The sequence below is a fragment of the Lathamus discolor genome, chromosome 6, assembly GCF_037157495.1.
Source record: "Lathamus discolor isolate bLatDis1 chromosome 6, bLatDis1.hap1, whole genome shotgun sequence".
Lineage (NCBI taxonomy): Eukaryota > Metazoa > Chordata > Aves > Psittaciformes > Psittacidae > Lathamus > Lathamus discolor.
In genome coordinates, this window is record NC_088889.1 from 86,363,540 (window position 1) to 86,383,781 (window position 20,242).

Below are 20,242 nucleotides of genomic sequence, written 5' to 3' on the forward strand. Positions count from 1 at the left end.
TTGACTTTCCAGATGCATTTCCACACATCTTTGCTAGTAATTTAACTCAACACATACATAGCACAGACACTGCCATAATTCAAGATAGGCAAGATGAGCATGTCAAACAGGTTACATGCTCCTCAGCTTGTGCAAGCCATGCTCACTACATGTACTAAGGATTCCCCTGAATCCTTCCATTCCACACTGCTGGCTTGGTATGTGTGCCACCTTCCTATCCACAGCCATGCCGGGGCCCCTTTCATTATTCATCTCTCCTCCACCGTTTTCTCCTCTATACCTTTGTTTCGACATTAGTGTGGTCTTTCGGAGGAGGAAAGCTGAGAGATTTGAAAAAGAGAATATTAACTAACATTCATGAACATTAATTGAACTAAGATCAGTCTTTAAGACATTATCTCAGCAAAATTCACACAGTTGGGAAAAATACAGTATTCCCTCCACTGATCTTTACAAGGAGGAGCAATTCTCCATTATATGTCCCACTGTATATATTTGCCTCTTTTAAATATGGTTTGTATACAGTAGATGCACACACATTTTTTAAGATAGCCTTCTTTTTATATTTTCCCTCTCCACATGATTTTTAATAAGGGTGTATTTCCAGCAGCTGACAGCAGCAGGAAAACTAGGCTATGCCAACAAGAAGGGATTCCAGTCAAACATCATCATGTCTAGCATACTGTGTTTCATTTACAAATCTTTGATTTCTAAATTAATGGCAGTTCAAAGTACCCATTAAACACAGATACTTTGTGCTTATGTATGTAGAGATTGTTAGAGATTAAGCCACTTTTAATTAAAGACTTAAGCAGGTGTCAGTTCATGATACTCTTTGAATTTGGTTTAAACAGACACATGTTCCATGATTATCCAGCAACGCACTTTAAATACAAACAGAATCAAAGAGATCTTCCTAAACAAAGTGAAGGAAGGCTACTTTGTCGGATGGTTTGAAGTTTGGTACTACTCATCTGTCATAAATGTAACATCATATATTCAGCTGGAAAAAGCATTCTAAAACACTTCAGTTAAACAAAAACACTACAAACAGCCCTACAAGACAGAACCCCAGGCCACTCAAACCTATTAACTTCAGTGGGGTTTTGTTCTGCCGCTGTATATGCCTCTTACTATCCAAAGTTAATTTCCAGTATCAAGGCCTAAACCAGATAATTTTAAAGCATTTTGGACTCAAATAATGAGAGCTTTAAACATGGAAATGCAATTATTTCTAAGTGTTTTTTCTCCCAGTGTCATAGAGTTACAGCAAGATGAAGAGCACCCTGCTGCTCCATTACTCAAAGGTTCTTCATTTTCTTTCAAAGTAAATCCAAAGATTAATTCAAAGCCGCCTGATGAAAATACCTTAATATTTACCTTCATATTTTGTTGTAACATACACCAGATTCAAGTGAAGCGATTTAAAAAATTATCGTGGATGCCTCTCATTTCAAGATGTTAAATACTGGCTTTTATGAATTTCCATTACACATTGTCTGACAATATTTGCTGCTCTGGACTACATGAACTGACTTTTAATTCTTACAGAGGTAATGATAATAAAGTTTGCAGAAGCTGGGAAGAGGTGACGTCTCAGAATTTCATATTTATTACAAGTCCCCTCTTTCCAGGTCTAATTTTACAGAAAGTAAGTGTAAAACTGGTTAGAAAGAACTGCCAAATGCATAAATTCTCTTGATCCCTTTTACCTATTGTATCATTAGTAATAGCTACTCTCAAACTGGTCTCCTAATCATCCTCTAGATGATGACACTATAACATCTCTGCAGTGGTGTGAGACCTGACACTTGAAGACAATGAAAGAGCGCACATGTAATTCCAGAATTTCAAACTAGTAAATCACAACTGAAGTCCCAAAGCCAAGACAAGGCCATTAGTAGAGCTTTGGGAAGAAAATAATGAGGGAGAGAGAGACAGCAACACCAACCATCCATCTGACTATGTCAATGTATGGTGTGTAACTGGGAGGATGGCTAACACGGACAAGGAGGCAAAGAGCGCAACTGCCAAAACAAAGGATACTGAATAGCTGGAGTTGTCACCTCCTGCAACAAAGTACCACCTGCATCTTGGATGCTGGTTAATGGATGCTACAGCACGACTGCAAAGACAAAGCTGAAAACTAGCATAGCTTGATCAGCATGAAAGCACAATTCTTGGAGCTTCAACTGATCCTAAAGGAAAGACAGAGCACTTGTAAAAAAACAGTTTCCATTTTCAGATACTTGTTTCTAATTTTTAGTATCAAATACAGCAGTACTTCACACAGAGAAATCTGTAAAGTTATAAATGGTAGAAACCATTTATGTTTGACTGCTTCAGCTGTAAGATATAAATCTGGAGTAACTGCAAAGGCTTACATCTCAAAATATGCACTAGTGCAACTGAGAGCTACAACCAGCTCCTGAATTTCACCAGGCTCTTGTCTGGAGACAGTGAGAGGAATCTCCCTTAGCCAGGAAGGAAAAACTAATAAAGTCAAGTAAGATTCTGTTAGCAGCAATGGGAGGCACAGGTTATTAAGTAGATCTTTGTATGACTGCTCCACCTCCAGTTTTATTTGCTGGGAGCTGGTTATGTAACTAACACAAAAGAAAATCACCATTTCTAGGTTGTTTCGCTTTGCAAGCCCTGGGCTGCCAGAAGGAACTGAGGGAATTCAAAAGCAGCCTCCCTTCTGTTGCTCCTCTGGGTGTTTCTCTTTGAAGTGGCACCCTAAGCGGCTGCTCATTCACTGGGTTTGTAGGTAGTCTTTAGAGCAATACTTTCCACCCTTCAAGCTTAAGTACAGAAACATACAATTAATTACAGCAAGTTAGTGCTGGTGTTACTTAGCCTTTTATTTCTACTTGGTGTCAGACTCTAAGATGCAGGTACTCTTTGTAGTAGGATTTCAGACACTCTGGAGAAAATGCTGAATGTTACAAACTGATCTGATATGGTTTAACACCTGAACAACCTAAGAAAACCATTTAGCTATGTCTTAAAGGGAAAACTCATTCTAAAATCTACAAACAGTCAAATGCCACAATGACTCTAACTCCATTGCAGTATTATTGTGCTTTATTTAACTGAGGGTTTAACCCTTTGTTCTGACAGGGTTTTTTAAAACACTTTTTCCCCACCCTCCAAAAAATATGAGTAAGCCTAAATATGGAATGACTGCAAAGTGGGCTGGTTAATGGACCCTAATAACTACTCTATGATTCTACGACATTTGTTAACAGACAAATGGGCCACTGACCTGCCAAATGCCTGTAATGCAACAAAAAGTGCATCTAATGCTGCTCATAATAGCAGCAGCCAAACATCCCATTACTGGCTCCCAAATATTTTCCTGGTGTTGAATGTTTGTAAACCATCCTCTTGCACTGCTGCCAAACTCCAGGAACACTCTCCAGGACAGTTTTAGTCCCTAACTAGAAAAATCCCCACACTATTAAGAATTACTATGGAGAAAAGATTTCAGTGGATCTGTCCTAATGGAATGGCTCTCTCCCATTTCCACATAGCGTGTGCACTGTTTATTTTCATTCTTTGAGCACAGGATTTTATAGCCATAATTATCTCATTTTCTCATAGTACAAAGAGTGCGATTTTTATTCACTGAGGTCAACATTTTTCTTGCATTCCTCCTCTGGATTTTTTTTCCTTCCCTTTAAAATTAGCTATTACTAACAAATACAACAGATTCATGTTATCAAAATATCTGTTAGGGTAGAGATTTCATTTTAAATGAACATAGACCAAAAGTAGCAATAGTTAAATGGACAGCTAGAGGAAATGATGTTTTGACTCCATCTCCATATGCTTTAAAAGAAATAGTTCTTCAACGATGCAACCTCATCTTAAAAGCTTTTTCTGCAAGAATTTTCACCAAAATCTGGATTCTTCAACAAGCAAAGTTCAATGAAGTGGATTTTAGAAGCTAGGAGTTCGTCATGGTCACCTGGCTATGAAATCCTGCTAGCTTGCCAGTACTGAGCACGCAAACTTGATGTTTTACATCTTCTTTAAAGGGTGGAGAGAATGCACACAAGCATTTATTAAGGAAGATAGTAAAGCCCTGGACTTACTCCCTTCTTATACATCTCCTCTCCTGTTTCTCCTCTGTTGCAAAGTGAGCTGTAGCGCCTTTAGTCTGTCCTGCAGCCTTCACAAAACACACCCAGAGGGTTAAAGCTCTTCCTCCATGCCCACCACCAGAGGTCCAAGATTGCTCAGGGAAGAGCTGCTGAAAGCCTGGTAACAGGAAAAGGTCAGGAGCAGTGTGTTATATCCTGTATGTTTGGATTAGCCCACAATAGCTAAATAAACTGATTTAATGTCTAATGACATTTTCAAACAATAGCTAACACAATTATCCAAAGTATGCAGAGACAAAAGATGCACACAGATGCACCGGAATATGTCTCTAATACATCCACACAAACAATGATCTAACAGTGAATTTCAGCAGTTTGACCATCCAAATTAGAGGCCAAACATAAAGAAGACCAAGTTTAAAAGCCTACTGACTAGAAAAGATGCAAATATTCCTGCCTTGCCCATTATCACTCCCATTTGTATGCAGCTATTAGGTTTTTTGCTATGTTTTTAGTGTAATTCATGTTTTTAAAACAGAATCGTTGTCTTTTCAAAATAAATGCTACGGAAATTAATCACAAGCCCTAAAACCTTTTGGAAAGCTTCTCTGAATTAGCTGGGTTAGCAGCTCCGAGGGATTTTCGCTAAAACCACATAAGGATCCTGAGTCAAGCCAGCAGAGGAAGTACCTGCAATGGGCCCTGGTGCTATTGCTGCTCTTCCAACCTCTTTGCCACTGACCCTCTCTTTGCTGGAGGCTCCTGTAACGATAGAGCTGACACAGGAAAATAACATCCACGCCCCCATGATACCCCTTCAAAGGTTGCACCTTCACAGTCCATTTTGGAAACCAAGCCAGGAAAGTGCAGACACACACATCCCGTACCCTCACCCTCACCAGAAGGGAGGCTGTGCCATCCTATCAGGGCCCCGGAGAATCCAGCTACTGCAGCAAGTTTCACCAGAGCTCGATTACGAGCAGCCCTTAGGGAAAAGCTGGTTGAATTTCTCAAAGCAGAGACGCTGGTTCTGAAGAACGAATGCATGATTAATGGGGTTGCAGCACTGGCACAATTATGGTCGCCTTTATAAAGTTTTCCATCAAAGTTCTTAGAACCTGAAATATTGTAGCAGATTAAAAAAAATGAAAGGGTATAAAAGTTGTGCTCATATAAAAGGCAGTTCTAAGGCAACGAAGCTAAAATTTGCAAGTAAGTCATGCTTATTTCAGCTGATTTGCACATTCACGTTAAACTTTAAGTAATTACTAAAACATTTTCAGACACGTTATGACCAAATACGAACTTGCTGAATACTCCCACTAAGATAAACCACAGATAAACAGTCACAGAATCATAGAACAGCTAGGGTTAGAAAGGACCTTAAGATCATCTAGTTCCAACCCCCCCTGCCATGGGCACCTCACACTAACCCATGTTACCCAAGGCTCTGTCCAACCTGGCCTTGAACACTGCCAGGGATGGAGCATTCACAACCTCCCTGGGGAACTCATTTCAGCGCCTCACCACCCTAACAGTAAAGAACTTCTTCCTTATATCCAATCTAAACTTCCCCTGTTTAAGTTCTAAACCTTCACCCCTTGTCCTGTCACTACAGTCCCTAATGAAGAGTACCCCTTCAGCACCACTACAGCCCCCCTTTAGATACTGGAAGGCTGCTATGAGGTCTCCACGCAGCCTTCTCTTCTCCAGGCTGAACAGCCCTAAGTTTCCCAGCCTATCTTCATACAGGAGGTGCTCCAGTCCCTGATCATCCTCGTGGCCTCCTCTGGACTTGTTCCAACAGTTCCATGTCCTTTTTATGTTGAGGACACCAGAACTGCACACAGTACTACAAGTGACCCCATTCATCTTATATCTATGCTAGTGTACATCTACAGTACTGAAAAATAAGCACTCTCAGTGAGGGCTGACCACATCCCATGCAATGAGGAGATGCCTGACCACACCACAGTCCCTTTATCAGGTACCACCAACTCTTCGCATTTCTTTGCAGGTACCATTAATGCAGCTTCAGCTAAAAGCATACTGAGGAATATTTGGGATAATCCTTTTAGATAAACAACTCTTTTACACAAATAACTATTCTTTATAAACAATTTACACACGGGCATGAAGGGCCCAAAAGTACACCCACTAATTCACTAATGCCATAGGGATGCTTCAACAAAACCACTTTAGCTCATAAAAATAATACTCTGGCAACCACAGTCCCAAATAACTACTTTCACTTTAAACTTGTGATTTGTTTAATCCATCTGAATCACTAACTCTACCTAAGTTACTGCAGAGAGCATAGCTAAAAGATGAACTTCTGAAAGTTACTATATTGCCAAAGAAAATTGAACAGAACTTTTTAGGTTTTCTCTTATCTAGCTTATGTAACTAAAAAATCCTATCAGAATTGTCTATCAATTGTCTATCAATTCTGCTGGTTTGAACTGTCTATCAATCAAACATGGCAGCGTGTCAGAAACATCAGCACCTCAAATCCATGGTAACTTCATCACCTGAACCGCTACAAATTATTCTTTAAACACAAACCCGCACTGCTCAAATACAACTTTCATATCAACAGAGTTACTTGTAATTATGAACTTTAGGACTGTGCGCTGAATTCATAGAACCATCAGCAATGAGAACTGTATTTGGAGGAGGATGGACAGGCAACTGGCGTATTTAATTTAGTGTATCAAGCCAATAGCAACAGTGTACTGCACCTGAAAAGGAGACCACAAGGCTCTGTGATCCCTGCTGCTTAGTGGCAGTGCATGAGGTTATGTGTGTGTTTCACACTCATACTGGACTCCTGTCCAGCTGAACTTGTACCAGGTGCACACAAAAATTATCTGGCTTGTGTTTAAAGGCGGTTTAAGCATGGGCTAATTTTCCCTGGCAGGTCACAGAAAAGGCTCCACCATCACTGAGGCTGGCACTTGCTTACTTTGCAGTAAGGCAAAGTTAAAAATTAAGTCACTAAAGTAAACCTCAGACATCCCTGCTCACCATTTCGCTCTGTCCCCTTGCAGCTGTGCGTCCAGGACTTGAGTGTCAGCAAAAACTCCTGTGGGTCTTCTGCCACAAGAAACACCTGGGCAAGTTCTACAAGTGCAGATGTTGTTAAGATTTGGACCTTTTGGTCAAAGCATGACAGTCTCCTCTGCCCCACAACTACCCCAAGCATGATCAGGGACAAGCGTAACTGTGTAGGGAATTATGTATCATCACAAACAAGCCTCAGGGAAAGCATGTGAGAGAACCCCAACCAGGATAATATAAAAAGTCCCAGGCTGTGGGCACTGCAAACTGAACACATGATGGATTGGCGGGGCCTATAGGAGCGAGCAGTCGCCTCTATAAAACCAAGAGAGCAGCAGACTTGAAGGAGCCACGTTATTACCTTCCACTCTCCCTGGAGACCAAAGGAGTACAATTCCGTCTCCCAGTCTCTGTATTTTTCTCCTGCAAAAAGCCTAAACGCTGAAGTTTATGAGGCCTGAATTTCAAAAGAAAAGCAGACTTCACCTTAAACTCTACGCTCAACTGTCACTGGTATTTTATCAAATGTAAATCATCAGCGTTTGAGGGCTTTGCTCTGCATTTCAAAACACAAACCACATATAACGGCTTACTCAAATGAGTGATAAGCATGAAATATAACAAACCATTAAAAGAGGAAAAAGCATAATCCTGGCCTGCCCCACATTGTCTCCTCATGGAAACATTACTTCTGAGATTACAGAAGGGCTTGTTTATTTAACAATTTGACCAATCTCCAACAATAGAGCATTCAATGGAAAGTATTAACGTGGGACCTACAAACAGAGCCGCTATCTTATACGGATTGTAAATAGAGACTTGGGGTTATTTTACTTTAGTATAAACAATAAAAGCTTAGTCAAAAGGAACAAAAAAACAACTGATGCAGGCAAATACTTAGATCATAGAGACTGACAATCAAAGTTCTCAGGTGTTAACCTTAGAGCCTCTCTTAGAGCCCTATTCTGATGTTTTAGCTAATAAGACACTGTAGGAATACCTAAAAGGTAAGAAAATATGCATATATTGCATACAGTAAATACAATGCCACATACATGCCCAACATGAATGACAAATTCTTTGTTAATTTTAGGGATCAACTCCTTTCTGGTTGATAAGTAAAAGGAGATATTACACTTTACTGCTTTGGGAAGGAAAGAAAACATATAAATTAATTCTTCATTACAGTTTTAAAAGGCAAATTATTTAAGGACTATTTGTATTCAAGCTAAGTAGGCAGAATCATGATATTACACGCTTTTTATTCAAATGGAAAGAATTTACATTTCCCTACCATCTCATTAAAGCCAGATGATACAGCAGCATTTTCCTTACATGTTTGGGTTTCCTTTCTTTTAATTAAAATGTTCTTTTTGAATGCTTATAACAATTCTGAGGTTTATAGTGAAGTATTTTCTAAAGCGTACACTGGCTCTTATTCAGGTCTAATGCTGGTTACTGTCTAAACTCTCCAGAGGCCAAGTGGATGTTACAGGCTTTTGCTAAATAGCATTGTTTTTCGAAGCTGGGAAGGGGTATGACTCCCGACAAACACAGCTGTGATGAGTCCCTCTAAAGAAAATAAAATGTTACTAACATATTATTTTTGCCAGTTTGGCTTATCTTGCTCTGGATTTATTACTATTAACATGCACAGCTTTGCAAAATAGCTGCTCCTATGGTAAAATTTTCTTGTACCAAGCAGCTCCCCCAGTTCAATGCAGCCGCTATTTGTCTCCCATTATGTACCTACACCGAAGGCTGAACTGCTCTCAGACCACAGTAATGCCCTTTCAGTTTGTCCTTTCCAAAAAAACACCCCTGAAAGCCCCTTTCACCATTATGAACACGGTATGCAGGATAGTCCTTATGGCAGGATCAGGCCCCCTGCTTTTGCAACGGCCCTTTGCGCCAATACGAGCATGCAGCTGAAGCTTAAAGGATTATGTGTATGTATGTGCAGGGGAAGTCACATGTATACACAGAGCCCGGTGCCACTACCCCGAGCAGTGCAGCGGCGTCAGCGGTCTTTTCCTAAGCTCTCTCGTTGTTTACCCCTACAAGAGACATGAGATATTGGAGTTTCTGCTGAGCTCACTTTGAAAAGGGTCTCACTTGATGGGCAAAATGTTTCTGCCAGCCACCAACAAACAAGAAGGCACTGCCTCCCAGGTGAGATTTTAAGTTCACCTTTTGGATTGCTTTCTGTTTTTAAGAGCCTAAAATCAATTTGCATTAATGCATATAAACCTTGGATCAGTGAAAATGAATAGCGCCATTGTTAGAAACCAATGCTCAGGTTTTAGATAACAGTTCTTTAGGGACAATGTCCTTGTTTAAGTTTGTCATGCTCCTACTTTTATCTAGTCGTCTGAAAGAAAGCTGCATTAGGCTTTTTCTTATTTGTATCAACTTTCACGTTCTTGCACATTAGCTGGATTTCTCATTTACTGCTTCTTTATGTACTGGGCATGTGCTTTTAAGTTTATTATTAATTGCTCTGAATATGAGATTTCAATCTTTCTGTATATTAAATCTAGGAGTAAAACACTATAGCACAAGTAGAGCAAGGGAATTGATCAAAAGTTAATCTGATTAGTCTTTAGTAAAGCAAAAAAGTTCTCGAAGTGAGATACTTATGAATCTTCTATTCATAGCATAATAAAACACACAGCAAACCATACTGTGAAATATTACTGCAGAGCCGCTAAGAGACACAGCAGTAAGTAATTAACTAATTAATCACAATTAAGCTTCATTTTCATTTATATTCTAAAAGACGGTAAGCCAAAGGCAAACTTGGAAGCAGCAAAAAATTTCCTAACTGCTTTCAGGAGAAGCTTTGAATAAGCAGAATGACTGCTGTCCTTTTTAGCCTCCATAAGCATTTTTAACTATGCTAATCACCATGATATTTGCAAATCTGTTTTCTACTGTACTTAGCAGAAGACCTACTTTCCCTTAGGGCTTTGTCAGCTGAACTTTATGTCCTTCTTATAGAAAAGCTAAAGCAGCACAAAAAGGCAGCAACCTTTTTCTCATGCCAGAATCACGTCCTTCACGTATCTGATTGGCCCCATCAGTGTCCCATGGATTCCAACAGAACGTGGACTGATTCTGAAAGGATGAAAGACAGTTAATCAAATGTCTGCACAAAGTGATTTAGGTGAATGTCTATGGTTGTGATCTGCACATCGGAATGATCCATGTCAACCTCTGCATGCAGGGCCTGAACATCAGATAGGAGGTTATCAGAATACTCTGCATATTTTCCACAACAGCTAAAACACGTAGGGCTTATTTAAGTGAAGAGAGGTGAGTAGGCTCCAGTGAGCTCCCTACAAACCGCGGTTTACTGTTCATACGCACCCTGTGCCTGTGTGAGCTATGTAAAAACAACCATTTATCAATCATTACTAAGAAACTGGCTCTGTGACAAACTAATTACTCCTCAAACCTACACCCATTAGCACAGGAGGAAGCAGATTATAAATTTAATTCTCTGGCGAACTGACCCAGGCTGGATACCAGGTGCCCACCAAAGCTGCTCTATCACTGCCCTCCTCAACTGGACAGGGGAGAGAAAATGTAATAGAAGAGGCATGGGCCAAAAGAAGCACAGAGAGAGATCACTCACCAGTTACAGCCACAGGCAAAGCAGATTCGACTTGGGGAAACTAGCTTAATTTATTGCTAATCAAATCAGAGTAGGATAAGGAATAAAACTAAATCTCAGAATACCTTCCCCTCACTCCTCCCTTCTTCCCAAGCTCAACTTCACTCCTAATTTCTCCGCCTCCTCCCCTCCCAGTGGTCAGAGGGGCAGGAACGGGGGTTGTGGTCAGTTCATCACACGCTTTTTCTGCTGCTCCTTCCTCTTCAGGCAAGGACTCCCCTCACACTCTTTCCTCCCTTTAGAGACAGTTCTCCACACACTTTTCCAACGTGATGCTCCTCTCACATGCTCTCAACTCCTCTCTCCAGTTGCAGTTGCCATTGTGCAGCAACTTTTCCCCCTTCTTAAATGCATTACCCCAGAGGCGCTACCAACTGCGGCTGATGGGCTCAGCCCTGTCAGTGTGTCTTAGAGCTGGCTGGCATTGCCTCTGTCAGACATGGGGGAAGCATCTGGCAGCTTCCCACTGAAGCCACCCCCTGTAGCCCCTGCTACCAAAACCTTGCCATGCAAACCCAATGCAATTTTACATATCAAGGCTCTGTACAGCTCCTGAAGTAACACAATCTGCTACAGAAGTAGTATACTCAAGGTGTAACTTCACAGATCTTTTTTGTAATGACAGACCTTAGGTTTAAAGAGTCCTGGTTTCGGTTTAGAGAGCCCTGGTTTGCAGAGGTCCCTTTGAACATTTCTTCCCCCCAAAATTACTTCTGGAGGTTTTTTTCCCCCTTGAAAAGCATTTGCCCAGCCTCATATTAGGCTGGAAGAACAACACCCATAAAGAATATTTAGGGAAGCATCCCCGCTCATACACCTGTGAAAAGTAAGGCCAAGGACTAAAGCGAAATCATCAGATACTTAAACCGGTCAAAGCCTTTGCCAGCATCCTAGAACAGAAAGTGCTAAAGGTTATCACTGACTTTTTCAAGTTTCATGGAAGGGTCATTCCATACATAGAGAAGCAATGGGGAGCCTTGTAAGAAATCAAGATTATTGGCAGAAAATACTGATGAATAAGGGGTAAAAAACGCTGTTACTGACAAAGGGGATCGGGGATTGGCACATGACATGCAGTAGATGGAAAAGTCAGACCCCATTCATGTCAGTAAGACGCTTCTTAACTAATTTCAAGCCCCTGGTAAACTAAAATCCCTACTCCAAATCTTGCAGTCTAATACTAGCCACCCTTATATCAGGAACAGTATTACAGTAGCTCACCTAGAATGCAAAATATTTTACTCAGACATTATAAATGGAATAAGACGCAATCAGCAAATATTCATCCAAGAGGCAGCTAGAAAATACGCCCTTCACCAAGCAAGGGAAATTAAAAGCCACAGGAGTTGCAAGAACGAGAGGTTTTAGACTTCCTGACAACTATCAGAAAGATTTCTGTTTATCTCCAATGGATGTGACACATTTTGAAGTCATTTCAGCAGCTCTGCTGAGCGCCGATTTTCCCTTCGAACTCTAAACTCCAAGCAGTTTCATACTCATAAATGTTATCTGAGAAAGAACTATGTCAATATTTTTGCATTTACTGGAAACCTGGTCCCTGCAGTCCACGTTTGTTTCGCAAGAGTTTCCTACATGGGCAACGTGATGCCTTGTTGATAAGTCACAGGGTCAGCTTTCACTGGTGTTTCTAATAGGAAATGGCATTATATTATAGTTTCCAGGAAAACTACCATCTGTGCCTCCTGTCAGTCTTTGCAACTGGCAGCAAAGTATCTGTGGGGAATGTTTTCTTGCTGCCAAATTTCAGCAGTGTTCCCTGTCAGAAGCCCTAAGTGCGGCTGAAGCTAACGAACAGCGGGTTAAGATAAGAGCTGCTGTTTCCACCCTGCCAACTCATTTACTGAGTAATTCGCAACGTCGGTGCGCCTTTGACGTTCAGTCCCTGGATAAATTCAGTCTGCGCTATCTAGAACAGGGATAATTTGCATTAATTTTGATTGGCAAGAATCTGTCTGCTTTACTAGAGTGACGCTGATTTGCAGGGACCAGAGGCAGAAACTTCAGTTCATAAAGTTTCCTTACCTGGAACCTCAGCAACTCCAAAAGGCTAGAAATGCATGCACGGATCTAGCCACTTGCTATCTCATAAGAAATCTAAACAGAGAAATTTGCTAAACAAAAAAAATGTACCATAAAACTATCCTATCATTTTATATTTTCTCAAACATTAAAAAAGCTTTAGCAGAAAATTCTCGTTTAATCTCTATGATCTGATGAACTTTACATAAAAGAAAGGAACATGATCAGTTTCATAAACACTTTTTCCCCAAAGCCAGCCTTAACTGACTTGCTGTTCCACAGTTTAAGTGTCTGTAGCTACTGGCAAAGGGGTAAACCTTACAGTTAAATATTGATGATTACCATATAAGAAAGATCCTTTGATGAAATCATCCACCTTGTGTACTGAATTCCTTAAGTCATGAAAAACGAACTAAATACCTTCATTAAAAACAGTGTAAATCTACTAAGTCCCAGCTACTCTGAACATCACCCCCATGACAGCAAGATGCTTTCTGAAGGTGCATGTAATCTTTGATAGATCCACTGAGCTGAAGATCCACTGAGCTGAAGTATTTCATATGGCAAGAAACCTCCACTTACCTTCAGTTTTAAACTGAAATTATTTGCTACAGTTAATGGGCCTGTGTGCTCTCCAAGAAAACAAAACTGTATGTTTTAATTATGTCCTTTGGTTTCTGCTGCTCACCAGTTACAAGCATAGTGCAAATTCTGCCACAGGTTAAATTTTTGTAGCAACTTCCAATTATCTTGATACTGAATTTTATTCAGGTTTGTTGCCACTTAGTTTGAAAGTAGGACAGTTGCATGAAAATCAGCTTCCAAGCACCCTGAAAACATGGACCAGGCACTACAGTGGTGCTAACTGGCTGTTTGCATTCCATCACTGAAAGGCACCATCTACTCTGCCGATGCTTAAAAGCTGCCACTTAGAATCACAGAATCATAGAATAGTTATGGTTGGAAAGGACCTTAAGATCATCCAGTTCCAACCCCCCTGCCATGGGCAGGGACACCTCACACTAAACCATCCCACACAAGGCCTCATCCAACCTGGTCTTGAACACCGCCAGGGATGGAGCACTCACAACCTCCCTGGGCAACCGATTCCAGTGTCTCACCACCCTAACAGGAAAGAATTCCAAGTAGTCACCTTTATAAAATCCAGAACTCAGAGCATCTAATGATGCCTATTTTCTAATATTACATTCATTTTAATTATTCCTGTTATTTAACACACTGTAAGTTACTGGAAGCCAGTATGAACACCAGGAAAACTGCAGGGGGTTCGGTTTTCATATGACTCAGTTTTTAAGGAAAGCATTACCTAGTGATAGCCGGGCATCTCAGAAATGTATCTCATTTCCGAAACCAAGGCAGCTAAGGCTTGTAGATGAATACAGGTAACTGCTGCATAAATTCATGCTGCCTAAAGGAATACCTTATCTTTAGAACTGCACAAACATAAGGCATGTCACTTTTTGCAGTAATGAAATCTTAACCCACAACACATCTGTGATGTATGAAAAGCCACACTGTTCACTCTATGGTGAATCCTTTCTCGCAGCACATAAGTGTTATAAAAGGTTTGTCAGGTTTTCCATATAGAAGGCTCATTCGGAATTCAGTGATAAAGCTAAGTCAGGAAGAGGTGGAGCAGGAGACCATTCACACTCATCTGATACTGGGATACTGCGAGATGTTAGCAAAACATGATGGGGTTTATCAACTTAACCCATGCAGAACCCCAGTGCACAAAGTGCACTGAGCAGCTGCGAGGAGGGCACAGCCACCGACAGCCTAACTCCTGCAGAGGCTCCATTACAAAGGAGTAACAGGAGGATTTATCTGGAGTGGCAGATGTGCCTGGCAGATAGCATCTGTGTCTGAACACAGGACTCCTCCCATGCAACTCTTTAGAGGCCTTAATGCTGGACTATCTCCTCTCCACAGAACTTAAAAGTCTGCCCATTCTGCAGGAATTTCATTTGCCTCTTCTACCCTGTAGCACTTTGTTATTACAACCTTAAACAACACTACCACAATGCCATTCTCCAACATATAACAGGCTCTTAAAAACACCCTTGGGCAGTTTTTATTATGGTTTCCAGAGTAGTTGATCTTTTTTGTCTTTCTTTATTGGTGGGTATTATCTGTTCTCATAAGCTTTAAGCTGCTTAAAAATTGAGGGGGAGTGAGGAAAGAGAAAAGAAAGCAAATACAGTTACCCATTGCTGATGGCTACACATGTTGTTGTGAGCAATTGTCTATGAACTCTGAAGACACAAATTGTTCAGTTCTAACCTAATATGTAGAAGATGTGCATCTTGGGAAACAGTGGCCGTATCCTAAAATCAAGTCTTCTCTTTCTTCCAAACCAAAGGAGCATCTGAACTCACTTGATGCTTACCAGCCAACAATTTACAGAGACTTGCTTCTGACCATGGCCTTATACAGATTCCCAAAGAGATGAACAATGTAAATCGAAACAAAATGTGCAACTGACATTGTTAATAGTTTTATATTATATGGAGTTTAATAATAATGATAAATAATAATAATGTAAACGAAAGGTTAACACAGAAGAAAGAAGGCCAGGGCAGTAAGCAGTTTATCATGGCACAAGTGAGATCTGGATGGTCAGATAGCTGCTATGCAGGTGATTTACTACAAAGACGGTGCTTACAGAATGAAAGGAACAAACAAGTGCCAGTGGTTGCCAATATCTGTGTAACAATAAAAAAGTCACCTGGCAAGTGAGAGGGAGGGCCACAGGAAGGAGACATAGATGAAATATATGAAAGACATAGTCAGAATTTCTGGGAAAGCAGAGTGAGCATCCTCAAAGGATGACCAAAGCAAAATGCAATGACCAGAAGCATGAGTATCTCTGTACTCATTCAACATGTGACAGAAATACACGCTTACAGTTCTTGGGAATTCAATTTTTATTGTTGACTTGACACCCCAATGGAAAGGTAACGAAGAATTAAGAGGTGAAACAGCATCATACTTAGAAATCCTGTGATAAGTCTGCTATGATACCGTATATGTGTCATATGAGCAAATGATGGGAGGTGCAGCATTAACTGTAACCGAGTCATCAGGGAGAGATAAAAACAAGGGCAAGCCAAATGTGAAAAACAAGGGATTTTAAAAAATAGCAAAACAGGGGGAAATGCGCATAACCATTTGTGTCTGGACAGAATGAACACTTAAGGAATTATACTGGATCAGGGGAAGACACTAAGCTATAAAGCTGGAAATGGGCTCCCAGCACTCAAATTGTGCAGAATTTAGCACGAATAGGCAATAGGCAAAGGACTTCTTAAAGAAATTTTAGTTATTGTTATGCTGTTACTAAAGCAAGTTCCTGCTGCAAAGGGAAATCTGAGTTATTCGCAATGCTACTTTATATGAGGCATTCTTGTTTTTTAGTCATGACTTCTTTCACATTATACTGCACTGGATTAACTACATTGTAAAACAGAACAGTTACTGATTATAAACACTGCACCTGCCAAACTGGTCAATGACTGCACCACAAAGACATAAACGATAGGGTTTGAAGGGGCCTGGTTTTCAGCCCAGCACCCAGAATCAAGCAGGAGTTTCTTCCCCTCTAATGTTAAAATCATTTTATCTGAGCTGTATCATTGTATCGTCAACAGCAGCAACTCATCAACTGCATAAGCAAAGTATATGCTGGAACCTACTTGCCTGCACTGCTGCATTGTTTTTCCCCTCACATCTAACCTGGGCAATCTAGTTTCACTTTTCTGTATATCCAGCCAACAAGTCTTCTGTTAATCCCTATGGTATGTATATAAGCTAGTAAGCCTAAAAATATGTCATGTACCCAGACTGAGAGGTAACAACAGTGTGACACTTCATTCTCTCACGCTTGAGAGTTCAGTGTGTTCCCCTTGAGGTACACCTAATTGCAGGTATGCCGTTTTCCAGAAATACCAATCACCCCTTATTTAAAATATTAATAAATAATCCGTAAGTAATATTTAGCGTAACGCTTTCAATAAGCAGTTTTCAAATGCTCATGAGTAGCTAACAATGGTTTATGCTTATATACAACACTACTGGCCAAGCTTTTCAGTTTCCTCAGTCTTGATCTGAAGCAAACCCGTGCCATGCAGCAATGCTCCGCACCGTGCTCAGCCTTCCCCTATGGTATTTCAGTCTCTGTAGGAACTAACAGATCCTGTGAGAACTCCAGAAGACCTGATGAAAGTAGGAGTCTTAGGCCCATCTAGAGACTTACCTCACTGGCAACAGATATGTATGGCTTATAAAGGTATTACAGCTTGTGAAAACACATATTTAGAGGTTAGATAATCTAGATAAGAGCTATATCGCATGCAGACGGTAACAGAACAAGCAGACAAATCGTTCATTGTCTAAATAAAAAAAATCTGCAAAGCAAGACATACTGCTACAGCTGGATAAAGGTTTGGGGCTTTTTAAGTCAAATAAAATAATCAGAGCGTGGAATGGTCATGCTTGAAACTGTTAACCAACCTGCTCTGCAACTCGGCGCTGCAGTATGAATGAAAATGTCTGAAAAAATAGGCTGTAGCTAGGAACTCTGTAACATAAGGAAGCAGCACTTCATTAATTTTTCTAATTAAAAGTTCATTTTATGTATTTTTTTTCTAAAACAATCTCTGCAACCAAGTGCTTTTAACTTTTTGTGCAGTATTCTAAGAATTTTTCTGAAGTACCTTGTGCAAATTTGTATCTGTATAAAACCACCTTCAACTTCTATGGCATGTAAAGAAATGGGCGCTTGGCCAAGTATCAGAACTCTAGAAGTACTTCTACACTAATACCTTTCCTACCTTATTGTTTCCCCAGTGAATTTGGGATGATTCAAGTCCTCCTAAAGTTTCGAGGCAGCAAAGGCTTGATGCCAGTTTGTAAGGGAGTTATCCATAGTACATACACAATTCTGTCTGTGGACTATTTATCAAACAGGAGTGTAGGAACTTCCTGCCATGTGGGAGTTGCATTGGTTTTACAATATTCATAATGAATTATTAAATACAAACCAAGAAGTACAGACCTTGCCTAAAAACAAAAACACAACCCAAATGCAATCAGATACAGTAACTTAACACAAACTGAATAACCACATTTAGTGTTTCTCTGGCATTTATCCCATAAACACCTGCTTTTTAATTAAGGGAGTTTTCATGGGTGTCTATTTGCTACGGAATAAAGCCTCAGAATCTTTAAATATAGGACTAATTACTTTGAAAAAGGCAGCTCTCAGCTTTAGTTGACAATGTCAGTTAAAAACATACTTTGAAGATAGTAACTTTAGTTCATTAATCTGAGAAGGTTCCATACAAATAAATCAACAACCACAGAACAGAATTCAGCATGGGATGAATTAGATGAATTACCAACCGACAGTTCAAAAACTCTTTCAAGAAATGATTCATTTTAAACATGTAGAGAATATACACAGAATAAATGCACCCATTAATTGCGAGTGACATGCAAATGCTGTTGAGAACAATCGTCTTTTCAACTTTTCAAAAAGGAGGCAGAATGGAATCCGTAACCCCATCACAAAATGAGGCTCACACTGTAAAGCCTTTTCAGAATGCCAGAACCTCCAAATTCAAAATAATGCTCAGAAACCTTTTCTACTAGCTTCTGTTACAAGCAAGCTCACCTTTGCAAGCAGCACCTGTACACTGATTCTCAAATACTGATTGTTTAGAATGTATGGCCTATAAAATTGAAACCTCAAAGCTATATATTCTCATCCCAGGTTAAATAAACCCCACACTCTTCTTGACTGAGAGCTGTTGATTGCACTTGAAGGGAATGGAGCAGCCCCTCCAATGTCCCCGGAGAACCCCAGCGCAGATGACAATACCATAACAAGCCTGTGGGCTCCGGCTAGCCCGTATATTTTAACTAGTAGATCGGAAACACAGAGAGCAAACTGAGCTGGATTCAGCAGCTCCCTCCCCTCGCAGCACAGCCTCTCACTTCTTCAAACTGGCTGTAAACAGGGAAAGGGAGGGGCCTGCCGCCTGCCAAGCCAAGCAGAAACTTGTGAGTAAGTTATAGAGGAAAAACAAGTGCAGCGCAGGCAGGCACGCAGAGCCGCACGCTGCCCAGGCGCTGGTGGGAGGCGATCACCATGTTCTCTGAGCGAAACACGACAGGGCTGTGCAGCCAGCTTCCTTCCTCGGAAACGCTGCTTATCAAAGGCGTGCGGATCCGGTAACGCGGAGGAATGTGAAACGTGAATTAAAGGTAAGAGGCTTTACAGCAGCGCTGCCGAGGCTGGGGCCGTGGGAAAGGCAGGCTGCGAGCGAGCGGCGGCTGCCAGGGCGCTCTTGCCTTCCACGCTTGGAGTTCTGACTTTAATTTTCAGCGTGACAGAAGTATAAAATCAAACAAGACCTGGGGAAGCATTAGGGAAGGCTGAGTCAGGCCACAGTAAACAAGAGGACTGCAGCAGTCACTTATGCAACAGAATCAACCTGGGACTGCAAATGTACTTCTGACTGGAGAAAGGGTTTAGTAGTGATTGACCGGGTAAAACAACTGTGCCTGAAGCATCGCAAGGACTTACCCAGCCGTGGTCTATGGAGACACAACTGCCTTTAAAATGACAAGAGACACAGCTGGGTAAGAAATGCTGAGTTGGGCCCAGGCAGCAGAGCAAACAGGTTCAGTGCCTTCAGAGGTAAGTGACAGTTTAAAATGGGTGATTGCTGCATTAGTGGCCAGAATACCTCATCTGGTAATTTAGAAGTCATCAACAAAATTTCCTCTGAAAATATTTTGACTTTGGAATTTATTCCTAGGCATTCTGGAGGTAAGTTTTGTAATTTCACAGTTAAGTTGTGCAATTTGGTATGGTTACTATTTAACACAATGAATTGCCAACCATTTCTACCATTAATATAGAATTGTCTTGTTTAACTGCAGTTAAAGGACGTAAAGAAAAATATGGTAATTACTAAAACACTTGTGAAACCAGACATTCTCCTGCTCTATAAAATATAGAGCATGGTAGCAAAGACTGTTGATCTTCTGCGACAATATACAGGCAGGTATTCTGTGGCTGATGTAATTCACTCTGGACTAATCAAAGCTACATGCTTAAGGATAACCTACATAATGGAATTACGTGATTGTATCCATGCCTTTGCTTAGTCACCCTTGCACTCACCATAGTGCATATATTTGCAATATCGAGTTCCAGTCTGCTGCTTTGGTTGGATCAGGTCATAACAGTTCAATGGGATGTAACTCTGGTTGCCTTCAACTGTGCAGAACAGCTTTTCTTTCTTAAAAACTTAAAACAACAGATGCT

The 20,242-nt window shown here is 40.7% G+C and overlaps 2 protein-coding genes across 14 annotated transcripts in view; one reads left to right on the forward strand and one right to left on the reverse strand.

The window, feature by feature from the left end:
- C6H7orf50 (chromosome 6 C7orf50 homolog) overlaps positions 1–20,242 on the reverse strand; it is a 134,092-nt gene that overhangs the window by 62,190 nt on the left and 51,660 nt on the right. The window contains exons 1-3 of one of the 10 annotated variants that reach the window (XM_065684461.1): positions 10,807–10,951; positions 10,201–10,286; positions 7,137–7,232 (exon numbers count right to left, since the gene is read on the reverse strand). The exons of 6 other annotated variants lie outside the window; for them this stretch is intronic. In XM_065684461.1, coding sequence (XP_065540533.1) covers positions 7,137–7,139 — 3 coding nt within the window. In that variant the 5' untranslated portion in view covers positions 7,140–7,232; positions 10,201–10,286; positions 10,807–10,951. Of the gene's footprint in view, positions 1–4,100; positions 4,267–4,799; positions 4,892–7,136; positions 7,233–10,200; positions 10,287–10,806; positions 10,952–20,242 lie in introns of those variants that run through there. 3 more of the 10 variants (XM_065684463.1, XM_065684460.1, XM_065684462.1) reach the window with 3 other exon arrangements.
- The window catches only part of GPR146 (G protein-coupled receptor 146), a 52,589-nt gene that overhangs the window by 25,881 nt on the left and 6,466 nt on the right, over positions 1–20,242 (forward strand). The window contains exon 1 of one of the 4 annotated variants that reach the window (XM_065684455.1): positions 9,216–9,341. The exons of 1 other annotated variant lie outside the window; for it this stretch is intronic. The gene's annotated coding sequence lies outside the window, so the exon portion shown is untranslated. 2 more of the 4 variants (XM_065684452.1, XM_065684453.1) reach the window with 2 other exon arrangements.